Consider the following 19,625-nt stretch of genomic DNA (forward strand, 5'->3'; position numbering starts at 1 on the left):
ACAAAAGTATATCAAGTACTTTTGTAAATATCTTCTATATCTTAATTCTTTCAGAGATACGTAACAACCACATACATATGCTGCATTTCAAGTCCTTTTGAAATTACCAAGCTAACTAAGTAGTAGAACTCTATAACGTTCATTACAAGAGAACAATTCCAGGGATTTGTGAGAAACCTCGGGCCACAAGGCGAGTCTTTGTACTTTAAGACTACTTTCTTCTCATTATGCTTTATGAAAAATTAATTATGTATGTCCAATAGGCTTTAAACTTGGTTGGTTAGCACTACCACACCAAATACCCGTATATTTTCCAAAGAACTAAGTTCTACCTGGATTGTGTAGGCCAAATATGATATTTATTTGAAACTAATCAAAATAAAGCATGGTTCGATCTCATTGAGCTCTACTTCTGGAGCAACTATTTATGGATTATATCATTATTATGCACGCATGATCCTTCCATTGACTCATGTGCATTCTCATAATCCGTCAGGATTTCATTGTTCTCTAGAATCATTTAAAACTTCGGAGCATCCCCCATTATTGATTCATGGACATAGTCAGAGACAATCAAATAAGATGATTTCATTGATGATACAAATTAGGTTGTGCCTTACTCATCTACTTCCTTTCTAGGTGAGCATTGATCGAACCTGGTGGTCTCTCCATCTTCCTTTATGGAGCCACGACCTCAACTACACTTCCAACAAGTGTAGTTGCAATACCTTAATCTATGATGTACCCTATACTGAGGATTTATAACCTTGCAGGAATATTTGCAGCTGGTATGTGTGATCTTATCACTTTAGCGACATCAGTGTATATTCTGAAAATTGATTATTCTTTGTCACTTCACATTTACATTTGTGGAGTTCAAGAATCAATATGAGACACAGTGGGAACACACCACGACAATTCATGTCGTTCATTTAGAAAATAATTTTTCTTATCTCCCCCTAACGACGGGAAGACTGTCTCATTAAAGTGATAATCCGCAAATCTAGCGGGAAGAGATCTCCTGTCAAACGTTTTAAAATGCGGAAAATTGCTGGGAACTCATTTCCAACATAACTACTTAATAGTTTTGAAGACCCATCATAATACGATGTGGAGTTGCAATAGCACATGAATAGTGCAACCAAAAATGCATATAAACACGAATGTCATGCTTAAATCCAATTACCAACTAGTACACAGAAAAGGTTGACTAATATTGGGTTCAAAAACCGAATAAAGTAAAATGCGTGTAATATTGCATATCCCCAAAGCAGTAAAGGATAGTTTGGTACGCATAAACTATTTATTAGGCACCATCTGTAACCTTTGATGGTAGCCTATGCGAGACCATTGGGTATACGATGCTCTATATTGATCCTATAAAACATGAAATATTCATCAAGTCCTTATGATGTAAATTCTCTAGCATTAATAAGGGTGTTGAGCCTTTGCACTTTGTATTTGTTGGCACAGCACGTTGAGAAGCAGGAAAGCGATTAACGACATACCTAGAACCCTGAGGACCCTTCGTCTGATCCCCTTTCTTGACAAATGAAGCTCTTGGACCAGCAGTAGATGAGGTCCTCTGAGCGCGAGGGTCTAACTGCGAAGGCCTAGACGAAGCACCCTTCGGCGAAGATTAGGGCTGTTCATGGTCGGTTTTGGTTCGGTTTCTAGCCAAACCAAAACCGAAACCAATACTATTGGTTTCTAAAAATCTAAACCAAACCAATCCATTAACCATTGGTTCGGTTTCTAAATGGTTCCAGTTGGTTTCGGTTTGTCCCAGTGGTTTTTGGTTAACCAATAATTATGTCAAACCAAAAAAAAATACACAAATTTACAGATAAAAAAATCGTAATTGCCGATAGTATTGGTTTACACAAATTTACAGACAAAAAAAAATATCAAGAATAGTTAAAGCTTACTCTAATTCTAGAGATCAAAAGAAGATATATAATATATCTTAATTTAGTTATTGACAAATAAAAAAGAAGGAAGACGGAAAGAAAAAAGTCGAGTAGCAACAGCTGTAGTTGGGGGTGGAGAGGGGAGGCGACTGAGAGAAGGAGAAAGAGGGAGAATATCATAATGAAATATTATATTTAGGGTTTCTATTTATCTTCTAAATCAATGGGTAGAATCTAATACTTGTAAATCGACGGTAGAAACTAAGTTTAAAAATTAATCGGTTTTCCAATGGTTTTTGGTTCGATTTTAGAGGTCAAACCAAACCAAAACCAACACTATCGGTTTCCCACTTTCTACACCGTAACCAATCCATTAGTAAATGGTTCGGTTTGGTTTCTTCCTAATTGGTCTGGTTTGGTCCGGTTCCAGCGGAAAACCGAAACCATGTTCAGCCCTAGCGGAGATATATCAGGAATTCTATGTGGGGGAGACCTATAAGGGCTCGGTGGCGGTGTCTGATAGGGAGCCCGCTGACGATCAACTATATCTACGAAGAAGCATAAAAACAAGATAAAGAAACAAGCAGAGAAGCAAATGAAGATCATAAAATGTGAAATTTGTCAAAACTTCTACCATCAAAAATATCAACTGAAAACCCTAAATTCACCGAAAACGAAGAACCCTAACTTAATTGGGAACAACGTGGACAAGCTTAAATCTTCGAGTACGAATCCGTAAGTTTTGTGATAAAGAACAGGGGCAAGTATATATACTTTGTATATTTGTTCTTCATCACAAAACTAAGAACACAGTAGCAGAAGATGAACAAACAATCAAGATCGAAGAAAAAAATAATCTCATACCTATATCAAAAGCCTTATGAGTTGAAGCGTTCGATGGGAAGACAATGAACAACAACAACCGTCAAACTTCAAAAATCCTAGGAAGATCTTACTCACAATATCACCAGCAGAAGTTAATGGCTAGAAAACAAGAAAAGAAGAATGAGAAGGTTCAGAAGAGAAAGAATTATGAACTGACAAGAGAATGAAGGAATGAAATTTATTTCAAATTTTTAACATTCTCTCTCCTATTTATAGCATTAATAAAAGCATAATGGGAGGGGGTTGTGCATCTGGTAATTTAGAAAACACTTATTGAGAGACATGCCGTCACTTTGCATTCCGTCAATCTTTTTCGCATTTTCGTTCACTCAAATAAAATGATATTTGTACGAGTTCTTTCAAAACAATCATCATGTGACAACCAAAGTTTCTTTATGGTTATGCCCAAAGGCTGTATGAGTCAGTTTCCAACATTTCATCGTCGGAGTCAATATGGATTAGGTAATCCAAATATTATAATGAATTACATTGCACTAGATTGACTCATTAGTTTCTCTAAAATATATTTCCTTCCAAATATATTAGAGACTATAAAAGATGCAATCAATTACATTCTCATCATTTTGATGTTCCACATGATACCCATATGCACGGGTTACTTGGGAATTTAACAAGGTGTGATTATCTCTTGGTACATCTAGAGATTTTGCGACGTGTTTGTTCCATCTTGAAAAATAAAAAGAGCAGTGCTGCGCTCGATAAGATATTCAATTGGCCAGGCGTTCTTGTTGCCATTAAAGTTGATGTGAAAATTGGTTGTTACTATGATACACGTACACATTACATTGTATATACCAACACCTATGACCAGGTGCATTTCTAACTCTTTTATTTATGATGGGAGGTAGAATTACATTTTAGCTGATCCCATGTTCAATTGATACCTATACTTTGGTGTCATTACTGCTGGGGAAAAAAACATTTTTGTCTCATGATATAAAAGTCCCTTTTCAAATATTTATATGAGTCGGTACGTCTAACCCTCATCACTTTGGGGTTCTTTTCATTTTCAATTTTGTTACATTTAGCTTAATTTGAGAAATTTCGTTATCTCAATAGGCAAAGAGAATCTCACTACACATCTCAACCACTTACTTTAGGTTGAATATATCACTAAATATAATTATCTTGTTGTCGTACTTTAACATATACCGGTTCGTTAGTATTATGGATGAAGTAGAGAAATGAAAAGTTTATGACTTATTTCATCTTTTATGAGTTCTTCCACAAAAAATTGGAATACATGTGATTTTATTTGAACGTATATTTTGAAAACTGCCGACAGATTAATAGTCGAGCAAGTGGATTACATCCCACGAGGCATTCAAAACTTTTTTTGGGAAAATATCAAGTATCTAATAATAATGGTGCTCAAGTACTTCTAAGCCCCAAATGAACACATTGGAATTGAGTTGGTACAACCAGTTTTACAAAAGACCATTCAACTATAACCAATATCATATTTAAGAGATAAATTAATATTAAGACCAAAATTCTTAATGATCGATACCAACAATCATATTTTGAATTGACCATTTATATGATGTGGATTTTTTTTTCAAGACAAAAAAAACAAAACTAGGCATATTCTAAAACACAAAGGAATACACCTAACAAGTAAATGTAAAAACTCGCAATATAATTACATACCTCAAACTTTGGTCTCCATTTCATTCCATTCATATACAAAAAACCAGAACAGCGTACGCCGCGCAACCCTAATACCAGTCTGGAACGGAACAGGACGTCTGAAGAACAAGGATAGGAACAGGGACTGCTGAACCGGGCCTACAGTAGGACCGAACCGGGTTGAGATGGAATGGACTGAACCGGGTTCCTTCTCCTCAGATTCGTAACGCGCACAGGCAAGATCTCACGAGGAGATTTTCCATCAGGCACCGACGGGATCTCACGAGGAGATTTTCCTTCACAGGTTAGGGGAGATATGGACGGATTAGTTTTTGTATAGTACAATTGAATCAATAATCATAGATTTATAAGCCATGATCAATACAATCAACCTCAGTGTATTTAAGTTCGCAAAAGTACGAGGTAAGAAAATGAAATTCAAGCCACATGTAATCCTAGTAGAACAAATTTGGTCATCGCAGGGCCACACTCCAAAAGAGGTGCATATTTAAAGTATTGGTGATCCAGGTCTGGTTTTGATTCCACAGAGAATATGTGGTTGGTAGGTACTAACATGCTTTTGAAAAAAAATACGAATGCATATTCTACTCAGACCACGTAATCATGATTGAGTCAAACCATTTACACCTAACTATCATGCGCATGTGGGAATAACATTGGAGAAAACAAACTTAGCTTGACATATGACTATGCTTAACCATTATTATACGTTATGGTCAGAGACAAGGGGGATAGAATTTTCCCTGTTTATTTTGCGGCTTCCAGGCGGGCTACTGCTGTAAGCCTGGCGAGTATGGATGCGTCTTCTCCGGTGCAATTTCTGACGTCGTTAGCAGTATAGCTGCAACAACAAACCGTTCACGTAATTAATCAACATAAATCCATATGTTCATTCGATTTCATTCACAAAGGAAGAAACCCAAATCAGGCTAAAAATTCCTTTTTCTTTTTCGATTTTTAAGAAAATATCCCACTTGTGTTTTGAAGAATAGGAGTTATTGATTTCAAATCTGAAGAGATTTCAAAGGAGAAATCGAAAAAAAAAATCTTTATAAGGAGAAACCCTAATTTTCATGGAACACTCATTTGAAACAATTTCGATTTGAACTTTCAGATCTGAAAGATGAAACATAAAGATAATAAATTATGAAGAGGATTTATCCTTTCTTTTGACGAAGAACAAGCGTAGTTTCTTTTGGTTTTTGTTTTTCCCTGCTACTTTCTTCCGGCTACGATGCATCTCCCCGAGGTAATATCCACTGTCCACTAATTGATGATGAAGACAAAATGAAAAAAGAAAAATTTCTCGAGCGGTTGAGCTTCGTGACTGATAACGTTTTGTAATGGATGGGAAAGATAAAGAAACACAAGAGAAGAAGATTTCATTACTTAAAGTTAGTATGTGTTACATACTTTATATATAATAGGAATAAGGCCCTGTCTACTATTGGGACACACATCTATGGGCTAAAGCCCTACAAGAAAAACAAAATGAAACTAGAAATTATAGGAAGACTGTATCCCAATTACAGACTGAGTTTGCGAAATTCGTATGCACTCTATTCCCAGCACTGTTGCCCAAGAAAGGATTAGAGTTTTAGCATTGTCATACAGCTCCAAATCAGTCTGTATGTGTATTTTTCTTCGAAAACACTACAATTCCTCTCCTCCAAATGGTCCAAATAAAGGCTGCGGGGATGAGATTCCACCATACCACCTTCCCTGTATGAGAAAGATCATTGTTGTTTGGCCATGTATAAGCCAACGCCATCACATTTGCTGGAAACACCCATGCCCAATTCTCAGATGGTGTTACAGACGCCAAATTTTTATAGCAATCTTGCAATGCAGTAGAAATGTTCTTGAGATTCAGGGCTGTCACCACACAAGAGCACATGAACTATAAAGATTCATGCCTATATGTGTAACATACTAGAGTATTGAGCTTACCATGGACTGAACACCACACCAAAACATTAATCTTCGGAGAATACATGCTTTCCAGACAAACTTCCATGGAAATATTCTACAACCATCGGGCTGCCATCAGTTTGTCATTATAAGGACTTTACTGTAAAGGAACCAGTGATGGTTTAAGGTCCATCTTCTTGTGTCTGTTTACGTATCGAGATATGGAGATTTACGATAACGACCAAAGAGGGCAGCAAGTTGATTCGTTTCTTCATTTGATAATAAACGCTTGAAATCAAAATGCCATGACCTTCTGCTGCCGTTATATGATGATGCAACGCTGGCATGGGAATCTGTCCAGTTTGCAAAGCGCAGTAAACTCCTCAGCCAAAGTCTTCTCCAGCCCAATTATATGCCAGAAAGATACTTGAGCACCTGAGTTGGATGGTGATATTTGCATTAGCAGAGATTAGATGTCCCATTTCCACTATTAATTGTTCTCCAACATGATACCCACCTCCATGTGCTGAAGTAACCTTACTTGGAATCCAAACTGAGATTTAAGGACCATTTTTCTTCATTATTTTGTACCAAAGATGTGACTTCTCAATACTCCTCTCCAACACCACTTGGCCAAAAGAGCTTGGTTCATTCTTTTAAAGACTTTACCATTCATCCATCCGGAGTAAAATCGACGTAGAATTTCTGGCAGACACCACTTGGTGAGAGTGATGGTGAGCGCATAAAGATGTTGCGTCAATAAACCAGGAATGCTTGGGCATATACAGAGCAAAGTTGACCAATCTGCAAACTCGAGTGCACATCTTACCAAGGTTTCTGAGAACATTTAGGGAAGACACCACTTATGAGACTTTAATATGGCGATGGTCGTGAGGCTGGTGAGTGAGATGATAAGCGCAATAAGATGTATCCACAGATAGACCAGGATTGCTTGGAACTTTATAAGAGTAAAGTTGTGAAAGTCAAGAGCAATTACTTCGCCAGGCATCGTAGAAAGTGAGCTTCTCTAGGCTTGCTTCAGTTCTCGGAGACAAAACTATACCCGACAAGTCGACAAGGACAATCAGAAACAATTAGCAGCTATAAAGGTTTAAAACTAGAACCCACGGGTGTTCAAATATAAAGGAAGCAGGAGTTTCTACAAAAAAACAACGGGTTAAGTGGCAAAATGCCCCAATTTGGACTACAACGTTGTTAAAATGCCCCAGACGTTAGGCAAAATCAAAATCCCCCATTCCGTTGTTTTTCCTATAATAGTCAAATGGGGCATTTTGATTCCGTTTGATGGTCAACGGTGATGTTAAATGTCATTTTTAGCCTTCGACAGATATCCCGCCTACATGATGTCCACATGTGCTAATGACGTCATAACACGTGGGCCTGCAAACAATGAACACGCGTGTAGACCTTATCTGTCGACACGTGGAAAGTGACTGACACTTGTACCACACGTGTGGTACCACGAGTACATCGATTCTTATCTTCTACCTTGGTCGTGTTTGAGCCACAGAAATCAAAATACCAATCCGAGAGAGATCGAGAGACAGAGCGATCGAGAGATACAGATATCGAGAGACAGTGAAATTGCATATCGAGAAGATAGATGAGACGAAGAAGATAAGAGATCCCGTTTCTTAACCCAGTGAGAACGTACTTTTAACCCTAAATTTGTTATTCGAAACCTAACCATGTGAAACTGGTATCTGCGATTAGGTTCACGAGTAGAAATGAATTAGGGTTTCAGAATCTGTAGGATGGGTTTCACCACAGTTGTAATTAGGGTTTTAGGGAAACAAAATTAGGGTTTCAGTATAATTGTGTTTTTGAATAAACGAAATTAGGGATTAAATTTGTGTTTTTGAATTTTTATCAGATGAAAAAGGATTTTATGATTTAGGGTTAATTGTGTCTTATCTCTTTTTAATTAGGGTTTGAAAGAAACAAATTTGGGGATTATAATTTGGGGGTTTTCCATTTTTTGTGGATAATTCAATTTAGGGGATATTTCATTTTCTTTTTATTTATGAATTCCATGTATTTTGGTATGATTACTGTAAAACCATGGCATGGCTAATTTTGTGCATTCTGTGAAATTCTCTAATTACAACTGTGGTGATTACTGTAAAACAATGGCTCAACCCTTTTACTTCCTTAGAATGAATGATATACACAAGCAGTGAGGGTATTTTATTATTTCTTTGGCCTGTATCTTATTTAACTTAGTGGAAATTCAGAGGCATTGGATACAAAATTACTTCCATGATTGATGAATTAATGGGTATATATGAACTTTGTATATGAATTTGTATCTGTTTAGCTGTGTTTCTATTTGTTTAGTTATACTTATATCTATGCTTGGTGTTGTCTGAGGCATATTTGAATACATTTTAGTGATGATAGTGCTTACCAATTGCTAAACTCTTCCATATTTGAATTCTGCACTAGAACTGTTTTTATTTGATGATGATAATGGGAATGCATATGATAAGTGTGAAACAGAGGAGAGTTTTATTTCATTTTGGAATAAATGGAAACCAGGTAAAGACAATTTGGTAAGACTGTGGTTCACTGTAGTTATTCCTACAATTACACATTGGGGTTTTGTTTGTAATACTGCTAGTGTTAGTGGGGCAAGTGGTATGACTAATTTTATGAGTCCAGTGAAGAAGAAAACTGTTAGTAAAAGGGTTGAGGTACGGAGGAGTCCAAGACTTAATAAGACCGCTAGTGTTAGTGGGGTAAGTGATATGAGACCAACAAGACTTGATTTTTTGCATGAAGACCTAGTTGTTTCTACAGAAGCATCTGTTGCAGAAAACCCAGTGCATGAAGCACAAGTTAATGCTACACAAGCAACTGTTGCAGACAACCAAGTACAGGGGAATGGAGATGATGACCAGGTGAATTTACCTAATCTACAATCAGATGACTGTCATCCTAATGATAGGCCTGATTTTTTGTTTGAGGAATATAATGAGGAAGAGGTAAGTGAAGATGAAAGTAAAGTGGAAAGTGAAGATGAAGAAACACAAGAAAAGTACAATTATGAAGATTGGGTTTCTATGTGTGCTAGAGGTATAGATATTGATAATGAGGCTGATGATTGTAATGAAGATTTCAATGTAGGTGGGTTTTATGAAGAGCAGAGTGCACCAGTAAATGCTACTTCAGATGAAAAAGTTCCCAGATATGATGTCACTCAAGAGGAAGAAGCTAAGTGGCAAGAAGATTTTGGTGAGCATTTAAAAGAACCACAACGTCTAGAAATGATAAATGAAGATGTTCCTGAGGTTGTACCTGGTGAAATAAGTAGTGGAATGGCTTTTGGAAACATGCAAGATTACGAGGATCATTTAAGGGAATATGCAGTGTTGAAACATAGGGATTTTAAAGTGAAGAAGTCAGATAAGAAGAGACACTATTCGTATTGTACTTACAAGGATACCTAAAATTGTGCTTGGATGGTGAATGCAAGAAAGTTACCAGATGAAGACGATCCAACAGTCATAGTTAGAGAATACAACACAGAACACACCTGTAAGAATCCGAATGAAGATTACAGCAGGAAATGCAATGCAAAATTTGTAGCCAAGTATTTGTTGAAGAAAATGGATGTTGATTCACCAGTGGACAAGAAAGATGATATATCTAACAAGATCATTATACCTCGGTTGCAAACTGACATACCAAAATGGGTTGCTAATAATGCAAGGGTATGATTTTGAAGTTTGTTTTGGTTCCCTTGTGTTTGTTTATTTGATAACCTTGTAGTATGTTGGAAATGCTATTTTTTTTTGTGTGTACACGAAATTGGTGATAGCAGAAAGGAATGGAACATTTGAGAGTTCTTACACAAAAGCACCACAATTAGTCACAACTGCTACTTCATTGAACCCAAATAGCATTGGTCATTTCAGTTGGTCCAAAGAGGGTCAAGATAACAGTTTTGAGAGTGTCATTGTGGCCTATGATGCACAAATGAAAGGTTTTCTTCATGGTTGTATATTGGTTATTGGCTTAGATGGAGCTCACTTGAATGGTAATCTAGGTGGTGTGATGCTTTCAGCAGTTGGTATAGATGGCCAGAATGGGGTATTTCCTATATGTGTGATGATTTGTATGAGTGAAACTGAAGAAAATTGGTTTATGATGTTAAAATAATTGAGAAAAAGGATACCTGATATGCCTGGACTAACCTTTTTTTCTGATAGAATGAAGGTCATTATTGAATCAGTAAAAAGATTGTTTCCTTTGGAAAATCATAGATACTGCCTAAGGTAGATTTTGTTTTGGAATTGATTAATGTTTGCCCTTTTTTTTGGAAATGATTAATGTTTGCCCTTTTTTTTCTTTCCAGGCATCTATACAAGAATTTCTTGACCTAAGGGATTCAGAAATCCAAGACTGACACACCTTCTTTGGCAGGCTGGAAAGGCATACAAGTATTTTCACTGGGAGGTAAGAAATGTTTGGTTATAATGAATGTTCATTCTTTAAGTCAAGCATTATTGCATCAAATGAATTAACTTAGACACCTATTTTCTAGGAGGCTATGCAAGAAATTGCAGAGATAAGTTCAGCTGCATATCAATACCTAATTGATGCAGAGCCTAAGTCTTGGGCAAGGTCATGGTTTACTCATGATGTTGCTTGTGAGAACATCTACTCTAACTTTTCTGCACCAAATACTGCATCAACATCTGCATCAAAGAAAGCAAACATCATCTGCATCAAAGAAATCAGCTGAGGTACCACCATTGTCAAAGGGCAAAGCAGTTGCTACTACAACATCTACTTCTTCAGCTGGTTCCCAGAAAAAGGGTAAGACAACTGCACCATCCTCCTCCACTGCACCCAAAATGAAGGTAACACATCCATCTACTTCTTCTACACCTTCATCTGCCTGTTTTAACCAGACTTGTCATGGTACTGTTAATATTTCTAGCCAAAAAATCAACATTTCTGAGCCACCATCAAAAAGGGTTAGAAAGCCTAACTCTAAATATCAGTAATATCAGAAATGCTGGGTTCCTGTTTTCCCTTATTTCTTTTAGCATTTCTAGACTTATGAACTTGTAATGGAAGAGATAGTAGTACTCAGTTCTGTTTTATGAATGTTGACAATATTTTGTTTATGGATCTATGGTTTTTAAAGTATGTTTTTTAAAGTACTCAGTTCTGCAAACTAACATTACATTGAGAAATCCTTCAAATATGTTACATTGCTTTTGTTTACATACATTAACTTCTAATTCTGCACTTTACCTTCACTTTGTCTTTAAACTGTGCACAAATTTGATCTTCAGAATTATAAAATTGCTTTTTTTTTTCCACAAAGATAGCATCAGACACCCATTGGAAATCTTCACATTTTTTGCATTTTAGGTAGCCAATACCATAATTCCATGATGTTTGAGCTATGTTTAACATCCTCACCTTAGTTGAATTATATTTGGGGTTGATACAAGGAGTATGTGACCAAGGACAATCAGCAAATTTGTGATCACCAACACAAGCTTTACAACCTCCTTTGTACTGAAGTGTCATGGTTTTAATAGCATCATCAAACCATTCGAAGTATGAACACATAGGATTAGAGCAAGAAAAGATTTTCTTCCCTGAATTAACACCTTCTTTGACCTTTAAAAGTTTCTGAATACCATTACAAGGAACTAATTTACACCTACTGTAGATCCAAGGACAATCAATTGATTGATGATTATTTTCGTTGCACATCTCACATTCCTGCAAATTAAGTAAAAATTAAAGTAAGATGGATAAGATACTAACCCCCAACTACGTTCTTCTTTGAAAATTCTTGAAATTTAACTTACCATTTTCATTTTCTCATTTGAGCTAGCAGCCATTTTGAAGAAAAAAAACCAATATACTGATTTAAGGTTGTGAAAATTCCCCATTTATATAATTCAGGCGAGACAAGAAAGTGACCGTTATTACAACGGTCGGAATCTACAACGGTCGGATTTAAAAAGGTTGAAATCTGTAGCCGTTGATTTGAACTCATATTGCACATGTTGCAATTTCAGTAGATTGTAGGACACGGTAGTCATTCTCTTAAAAAAAAAAACCATTTCAGTAAATATAACAACCAAATCTACAGCCGTCCAACTAAAAGAATAGCCACGTGTCGCAATCCTAGTTAATAGGACATGCTGGTCATTTTAGAAAAAGAAACATCTATTTCAGTAAATATAACCACTTCATCTCTGGCCATCCAATTTTAGACTAGCCACGTGTCACAATCTAACTAAATGTGGCACATGGTTAAGTAGTTACGTTACGTGCTTGTGGGGCATTTTGACTGAAGGGTATAAATGACATTTATTTACACGTGCGGGGCCATAGCTTACTGTTTTGACCACTTAACCATGTCAGGCGGAAAACATAACAGATTGGGACATTTTGATTCCGTTTTGGAGCATTTTGATCTTTTGCCTAACGTCTGGGGCATTTTCACAAAGTTGTAGTCCAAATTGGGGCGTTTTGTCACTCAACCCAAAAACATAGTAAAAAAAAAGTTTATTGAATTATAGTTTGATTAACACATAGTGGATAATTAATTCATGCTGTTCCAGTTAGATACTGGCATGTCAGGCACTAGTGCTGTTAATGAAACATCGCTCTTCATATACGGAATTACTTGAAATATTTGGAATCCCCCAGCATCATCATACATAAATTCTTCCGAAGTTGCAGTTTTTGGGTCATAATGACAAAGGGTGTTTTGCGTTGAGCAATACATTTGCATATGCCACGCTAGAACTTTATTTTCTTCTGTCAGGGAAATTGGACAATAGTACGCCCGGTGAAGGTCTTTGAATTGAATGATAAATTCGTTACTCCAATGCAATTTATCATTTTCCTTTTTAGAATCCATCAATGGTTTTAATGACCATATATCAGTACTCCATCCAAGTGAATATCTATAAAGGACAATCGATAAACACCCTCCTAACACCTGTAACGGGGTGGGAAAGCATGGATCAATATATTTTATAGGGAAACAAGGTGGCATAGGAACGGAACGGAACTTCTCATCTGCTAAATCAAAAGCTACGATCTCTGTGCCCATGTTGGCTATACAATAAAGAGCTCCATTGCAAAGTACTCCGTTTGATTTACTCAGAAAGTGATCAGTTATACCTTTGTATCTCCATCCATTTTTGTCACCAAGAGTGTATACCTGGACTTGCCCTTTGCAAAATTTACTGTCTTCGTAGTAAAAACTTCTGACAATCTTGTACTCTTTAGTTGCATTAAGATAACCAAATCCAATCAACAAGAAATCATTCTTTGCTGCAGCCTTAATTAAAGTTAATTGCGGAAGACGGACGGTTTCTTGGGTGAAAGGATTACAAACATAGATAGGATCATTGTAAGAGAGTAGTTTCTTACCAAGTTGTTCGTAATTCATTACAAAACAAACCAAACCCCTATGGAAGCCAACTATGAGATAATTAGGGTAGTGGAGATTAGGAAAACCGAGCGGTTTAAGTGCATTGTAAGAGAGTTGTTCATCGAGTTTTTTGTTACTCTTTCCATCAAATTCTCCATGGTAAAATTGCGTACCTTGAAAACCGTATTTACCCACAAAAAGAAGATTAATATTTTCTTTGTCGCGCTTAATAGGGTGCAAGATATTTCGCCAGGTTTTGCACACTTCTATGCACTGTATCGCATATTCAGAAGGTAAGCGAGAAAGTATGTCTCTGAAGATTTCATGAGGAAGATGATGCAGCAGCATTTTTCTGCTCGCACCGAATTCCGAACCCTGTTTTACAAACTCTTTAAGTCTCTAACCTTTGTGCAAAACGTTCTTTATATATATACATAGGCCTTTGAAAACTTATTTACTTGGTCCACAAGTTTAGAATCGCAAACTTATTTACTTGGTCCACAAGTTTAAAAAAAATTGTTTTCTAGGCAAACTCTGATTATAGAAGTTGATTTAGATTGTAATTGTAATTCCCTCAATGCGTAGAATTCTAGCCAAACTCGGAATTGTGTCTCCAACTAGACTGAGTCTTATAAAAACTCTGTGTGCCACCTAAAACTTTTTCTCATACAATCATAAAAAATAAAAATAAATAAATAAAAATGATGAAAAAAGCAACTGCACTGTTATATTTTCAGCAGCAGTTGTTGGTTCTAACCAATTTGGAAAACTAGACTGCCATTCTACTGAACTAGAAGTCGGCAAGGCACTTTTTGCTGGAGTCTGAGACATTATTAGCATCTCTGTGCACAGAAGTACATTTCCAATAGTCAAGTAAACTCAGATATAGATACAGCAAAACTGTATAGTTTGTAATATGCTGCCACAGGGTTTCATATTCTGGAACTGCTTTATCACAGTTTCGATGTCAATGCTTGATGCAAATTCCTTCTCTGCTTACAATATTTATTAAAGCAAATACTCATTTATACACTAGCCGTTCAAATAGCTAGCAAACCCAAAAATGTAAGTAGACGAAACGGGTGTAATTCGAGGTCGAAGTGACTCTGAGATGACGTTAGATTTTACAAATCAAATACTAATATATTTTTATTTAAAATTATTAGCTAGTATTCTTCCCCTTTTTTTGCTAGCAACGACAAATCTGATAACCACACTTTTCTGAGACATAACCTAACCATGTAACAAACAAAAAAATGTTCTAACAAGTTTATAGAATTATAGTGTACTCACCACATACTGAATAGAGTTTAGATATAAGAACCATATATCTTCGAGTGGAGTACTCAGCTGAACTACTGGCAGGTCAGGCTGTTGTTTTGTTAATGAAACATCGCTCTTCATATAGGGTCCGGAATCACTTGATATTTTTTGAATCTCTCAGCATCTGGAAATTCTTCTACAATTGCAATTTTGGGGTCATAATGACTAAGGGAGTATGTTGCCTTCGGATACCCTACAATATAACTTCATTTTCTTATGCAAGTGCGAATGGATAATAACATGCAGTACAGTAAAATCGTGACTCCAATGTACTTTAGCGGCGTAATCACTTTTGTTTTCAGTTTCCTCGAATGAGTACATCAGTTCTTCCTCTACCCCTCGAATGGATTAATTCTGCACTAACCGATTCTATGTTTGGTTGTTATGACATGGATTTCTAGTATACTTTTCTTTCATGGTTTAAGGTTACTGAAAGTATCAAACTAAGCAGTTTTTGTTCTTCACCAAATTCTGTTTATATTCTGTTTTTATAATGCAACTGATAGTTGTGTAATCGAAATGAAAACTCACTTATCATAGATTTACAATGGGAATATCTTCTGAAGTTTAAATAAGTGATACAACAACAGGGTGGATGCTCTAGGAGTAAGCTATTTTGTTTAACAGGTTTCGATTGTCATATATATACATATTCAAAACTTTGTTCCAATACAGAATTTCTTTACGTACAAATTTTTACAAGTTTTAAATATTGGGGTTGGGCTTGGTAAAGTTTCAGACATTCTGATGTTCCCCCAGCAGCAGCACTAAATCTTCAAAATCCTTTTCAATATGTTCTTACAATGTTTGGCAAGTCTGGACGATCTATAGTTGACAAACATCCCAACGCGTACAAGAATGTGTCCACATTCAATCATTCATCACCCGAAAGATCGTGCATGCCTCGACTTGTGTTTATACATGGAGTTAGTGGTACACCACTAACATACCTCCCAAGTGGGTATAATTCAATTGACTGCATTATTAAGAGAAGAAAATGTAATCTAGTGTCACACTATATAAATGGGTTCCGAAGCCTTTCTCTTCATCATAATCTCCACAGCCAACAACTTGTTAGATATTCTTTCTTTCTTCCTTGCCTTCACCACTCAATCAACATGGCAAGGTTCCCAGCTTCTATAATTTATGGTTTAACCTTATTTGTTCTGATCAGCGTTGCGCAAGCTGAATACGAGCCTTACACGCCCAACTATGCTTCTCCCCCACCACCCGCTTACGTAGCTCCTAAATACGTTTACCCATCACCACCACCACCGGTTTATGTTTCCCCCAAATACCCAACACCAACATACACCCCCAAGCCAGTTTACGTCGCCCCCAAGTATCCGACCCCAACATATACCCCAAAGCCAGTCTACGTCGCCCCCAAGTACCCGACCCCAACATACACCCCCAAACCAGTTTACGTCGCCCCCAAGTACCCGACCCCAACATATACCCCAAAGCCAGTCTACGTCGCCCCCAAGTACCCGACCCCAACATACACCCCCAAGCCAGTTTACGTCGCCCCCAAGTACCCGACCCCAACATACACCCCCAAGCCAGTTTACGTAGCCCCCAAGTACCCGACCCCAACATACACCCCCAAGCCAGTCTACGTCGTCCCCAAGTACCCAACCCCAACATACACCCCAAAACCAGTTTACGTCGCCCCTATGTATCCAACCCCAACGTACACCCCCAAGACGGTCTACGTCGCCCCCAAATACCCAACCCCAACATACATCCCCAAACCAGTTTACGTCGCCCCTAAATACCCAACACCAACATATGTTCCCAAGCCAGTTTACGTCGCCCCCAAATACCCAACACCAACATACACTCGCAAGCCAGTTTACGTCGCCCCCAAGTACCCAACACCAACATACACTCCCAAGCCAGTTTACGTCGCCCCCAAATACCCAACACCAACATACACTCCCAAGCCAGTTTACGTCGCCCATAAATACCCAACACCAACATACACTCCCAAGCCAGTTTACGTTGCCCCCAAATACCCAACACCAACATACACTCCCAAACCAGTTTACGTGGCTCCCAAATATCCATCTCCACCACCCCCAGCTTACGTCGCTCCTTACTATTAAGGATCTTCCTCACAATGTTTATTGACGTTTATCCTAACCGGTAACATCATATTACCTGGCATTTGTTGCCCCAATCGCGAAATTGTTATTTGGATTTATTGTGTTTGTTTTATGTGTTTATTTCCGCAATTAAAGGCTATATGCAAAGGTCATAGGTTGCGGGAAAGGAAAATAAGTTCATAACAGGGAGATTACTTCCCATTTTCCGTCATTTACCTTTTTTGTTATTTTTTTTTGTAATGTGTCGTTCTACAAATCCAACTTGTAATGGTTGTAATCTATGTATTGGATTCTTCAGTGGTGTTAAAAATTTGTTTTCTAATCTTTGAATTATACATTTTTGTGCATTCCATAATGACACTTTTGGTATCCATCTAACTGTTGTAGTTGCAGGAAAACCTACAACCACATTCCAATGTATCTAGATTATTTCTCAATTAATTATAATGAATTCTTTAAGGATTATAATTGGATACAGTGGATAATAATGACTTTATAATGACTTTACTTCCTCTTCAAACAAACTTTCTCTTTCCTAGTTTTTTGTCTAACACACCCTAAAAGATCTCTCTCTCTATGTGATGACTTCCTTCCTTTATATAGCAATTCCTCATAGTGGATGACAACTAAGAGATCCACTATTTTCGGAATCACTATGCGATAAATTCGCTCATTTACAATCACTCATTCTCGCACAGATTATACCTCTCATAGAACATCACACTTTACTCGTGATCTTGCTGACATCATCCAATACGTCACTTCAGCTTTGCCATGTGCGATAGTCTTCGCTTACATCAGATAATCCTTACTTCACATACTTATTGATATGTGTGATATTCCACTCATACATTTTTCCTCTTCTCATTTCGCTTACATTGTGAAGTGAGCGATATGAGAAATTTCCATCCTATAATATCGCATGTGTATGTCTTTTCGTATTCTGTCTTGCCGACACTCCTCCGGAATTCCAGTTTTCCTTAATTACGCGTGCATTTTTAACCAATTATTATCTGACACGTCATTTTAACCGCCTGTTTTTATCCGTTCATTCCTCGCATTAATGAAACCTTGAAAAATGGGACTGATTTTTCCTTATATATCTTCTTTGGTCTTCTTCTTCTTTCTACTTTCTTGTTTCATCTTCTCTGCTTCTGCTTTCTCTGATCAAAGCTAAATTCATTTCTTTTTACTTTCTACCCATTTCCATTCCCATTCCAAAAATGGCTCCTGCTGGAAAGAAGATGGAGACAAAATTCAATAGGTTGAAGAATGAATTCCATTCGAGAGGTTACTCACTTTCTCTTCCCCCATCATCTGAATATTCATCCAAACTTAGTCCTGATTTGATCAATTCTGATCAATGGAATAATCAAAGAGTTATTATTTCATTGGGAAAACTTTCCATTCTTCCAATTCCCTTGTTTAACCCTTAAATACCCCTATTTTATGAAATTCTTGCTAATGATCGATTCGTACGGGGAATATTCCAACTAAGTGGTGATGCGATCAGAATAGCATTGGAGTATTCTCGTTGCGCAGCTGGGCTAGAGTCCTCTTATCCTTATGAGGTGCGAAAAGAATCGCATCGTGATAAGATCATTGATTCTACCAAATATACTCTTGATAATTTCTTCAAAAATTACTATGTTGCAATTATGAAAAGTAATTTAACTAAATGGGTCGTTCGCTTAAGAAGAAAAGATGGTATCGCTGAAGATGATAGGATCATGCGAGATGTTGATTGGAATGACAAATATAACAATTTTGCTCGCAGATGTAATGACTCGAGCTGGCTTAATTGACCTGTCATTCTAGAGGGTCCTTATATTTCTGGTAAAGCTGAGGATGGTTCTGATATTCCTCTTCCTGAAAAGTTTTCTTCTTACCAACCTTGGAAGTTTGAACTTTCCGAAGCTGAGACAAAGAAAGTGGTATGGGGCTTCGCATAAATGTTCTCAATATCGCATAATTTCTTCCAATTTCTTATAGTCGTATAAATGTTCTCAATTTCGCATAATAATCCCACTTTTTGCAGACTGCTAAAAAGGGCCAAAACTTTACACAATGCATCAGCTTCGCAGAATAATAAAGTAAGAAACATTCTTTTTGATTTTAACAATATTGTTCCCTCTGTTTCTTATCTTGATTATTCGCGTAGGTGAAATCTTTAGGTGATAAGACTTCAAGTAAAGGTAAGTATATTCCTAAAAGGCCTACGTCTAAATCTTCATCAAAAACGACATCTACAATGGATGATCTCTCTAAGAAGCGTAAAAGATACGATTCCTCTTCAAGTTCGGAGTCTAGTGAGGATGATATCGAACATGGTCATCAAGGAGGTCAAATACCCTACATGGATATCGAACATGGTCATAG

General features: G+C 37.1%; 2 protein-coding genes across 2 annotated transcripts; one reads left to right on the forward strand and one right to left on the reverse strand.

Moving 5' to 3' along the window:
- Nucleotides 1-12,975: 12,975 nt before the first annotated feature.
- On the reverse strand, nucleotides 12,976-13,833 carry LOC113361195 (F-box protein At3g07870-like). Its single transcript, XM_026604520.1, has one exon. It carries the CDS (start codon nucleotides 13,831-13,833, stop codon nucleotides 12,976-12,978), a length of 858 nt encoding a protein of 285 aa, XP_026460305.1.
- A 2,423-nt stretch (nucleotides 13,834-16,256) lies between these two features.
- On the forward strand, nucleotides 16,257-17,246 carry LOC113361207 (proline-rich extensin-like protein EPR1). Its single transcript, XM_026604527.1, has one exon. It carries the CDS (start codon nucleotides 16,257-16,259, stop codon nucleotides 17,244-17,246), a length of 990 nt encoding a protein of 329 aa, XP_026460312.1.
- Nucleotides 17,247-19,625: the final 2,379 nt, after the last annotated feature.

The sequence above is a fragment of the Papaver somniferum genome, chromosome 1 (assembly GCF_003573695.1).
Source record: "Papaver somniferum cultivar HN1 chromosome 1, ASM357369v1, whole genome shotgun sequence".
Classification (NCBI taxonomy): domain Eukaryota; kingdom Viridiplantae; phylum Streptophyta; class Magnoliopsida; order Ranunculales; family Papaveraceae; genus Papaver; species Papaver somniferum.

Coding starts and splice junctions, on each gene's coding strand:
- LOC113361195 (XM_026604520.1), bottom strand. CDS start 13,833: ATGAATTACGAACAACTTGGTAAGAAACTACTCTCTTACAATGATCCT.
- LOC113361207 (XM_026604527.1), top strand. CDS start 16,257: ATGGCAAGGTTCCCAGCTTCTATAATTTATGGTTTAACCTTATTTGTT.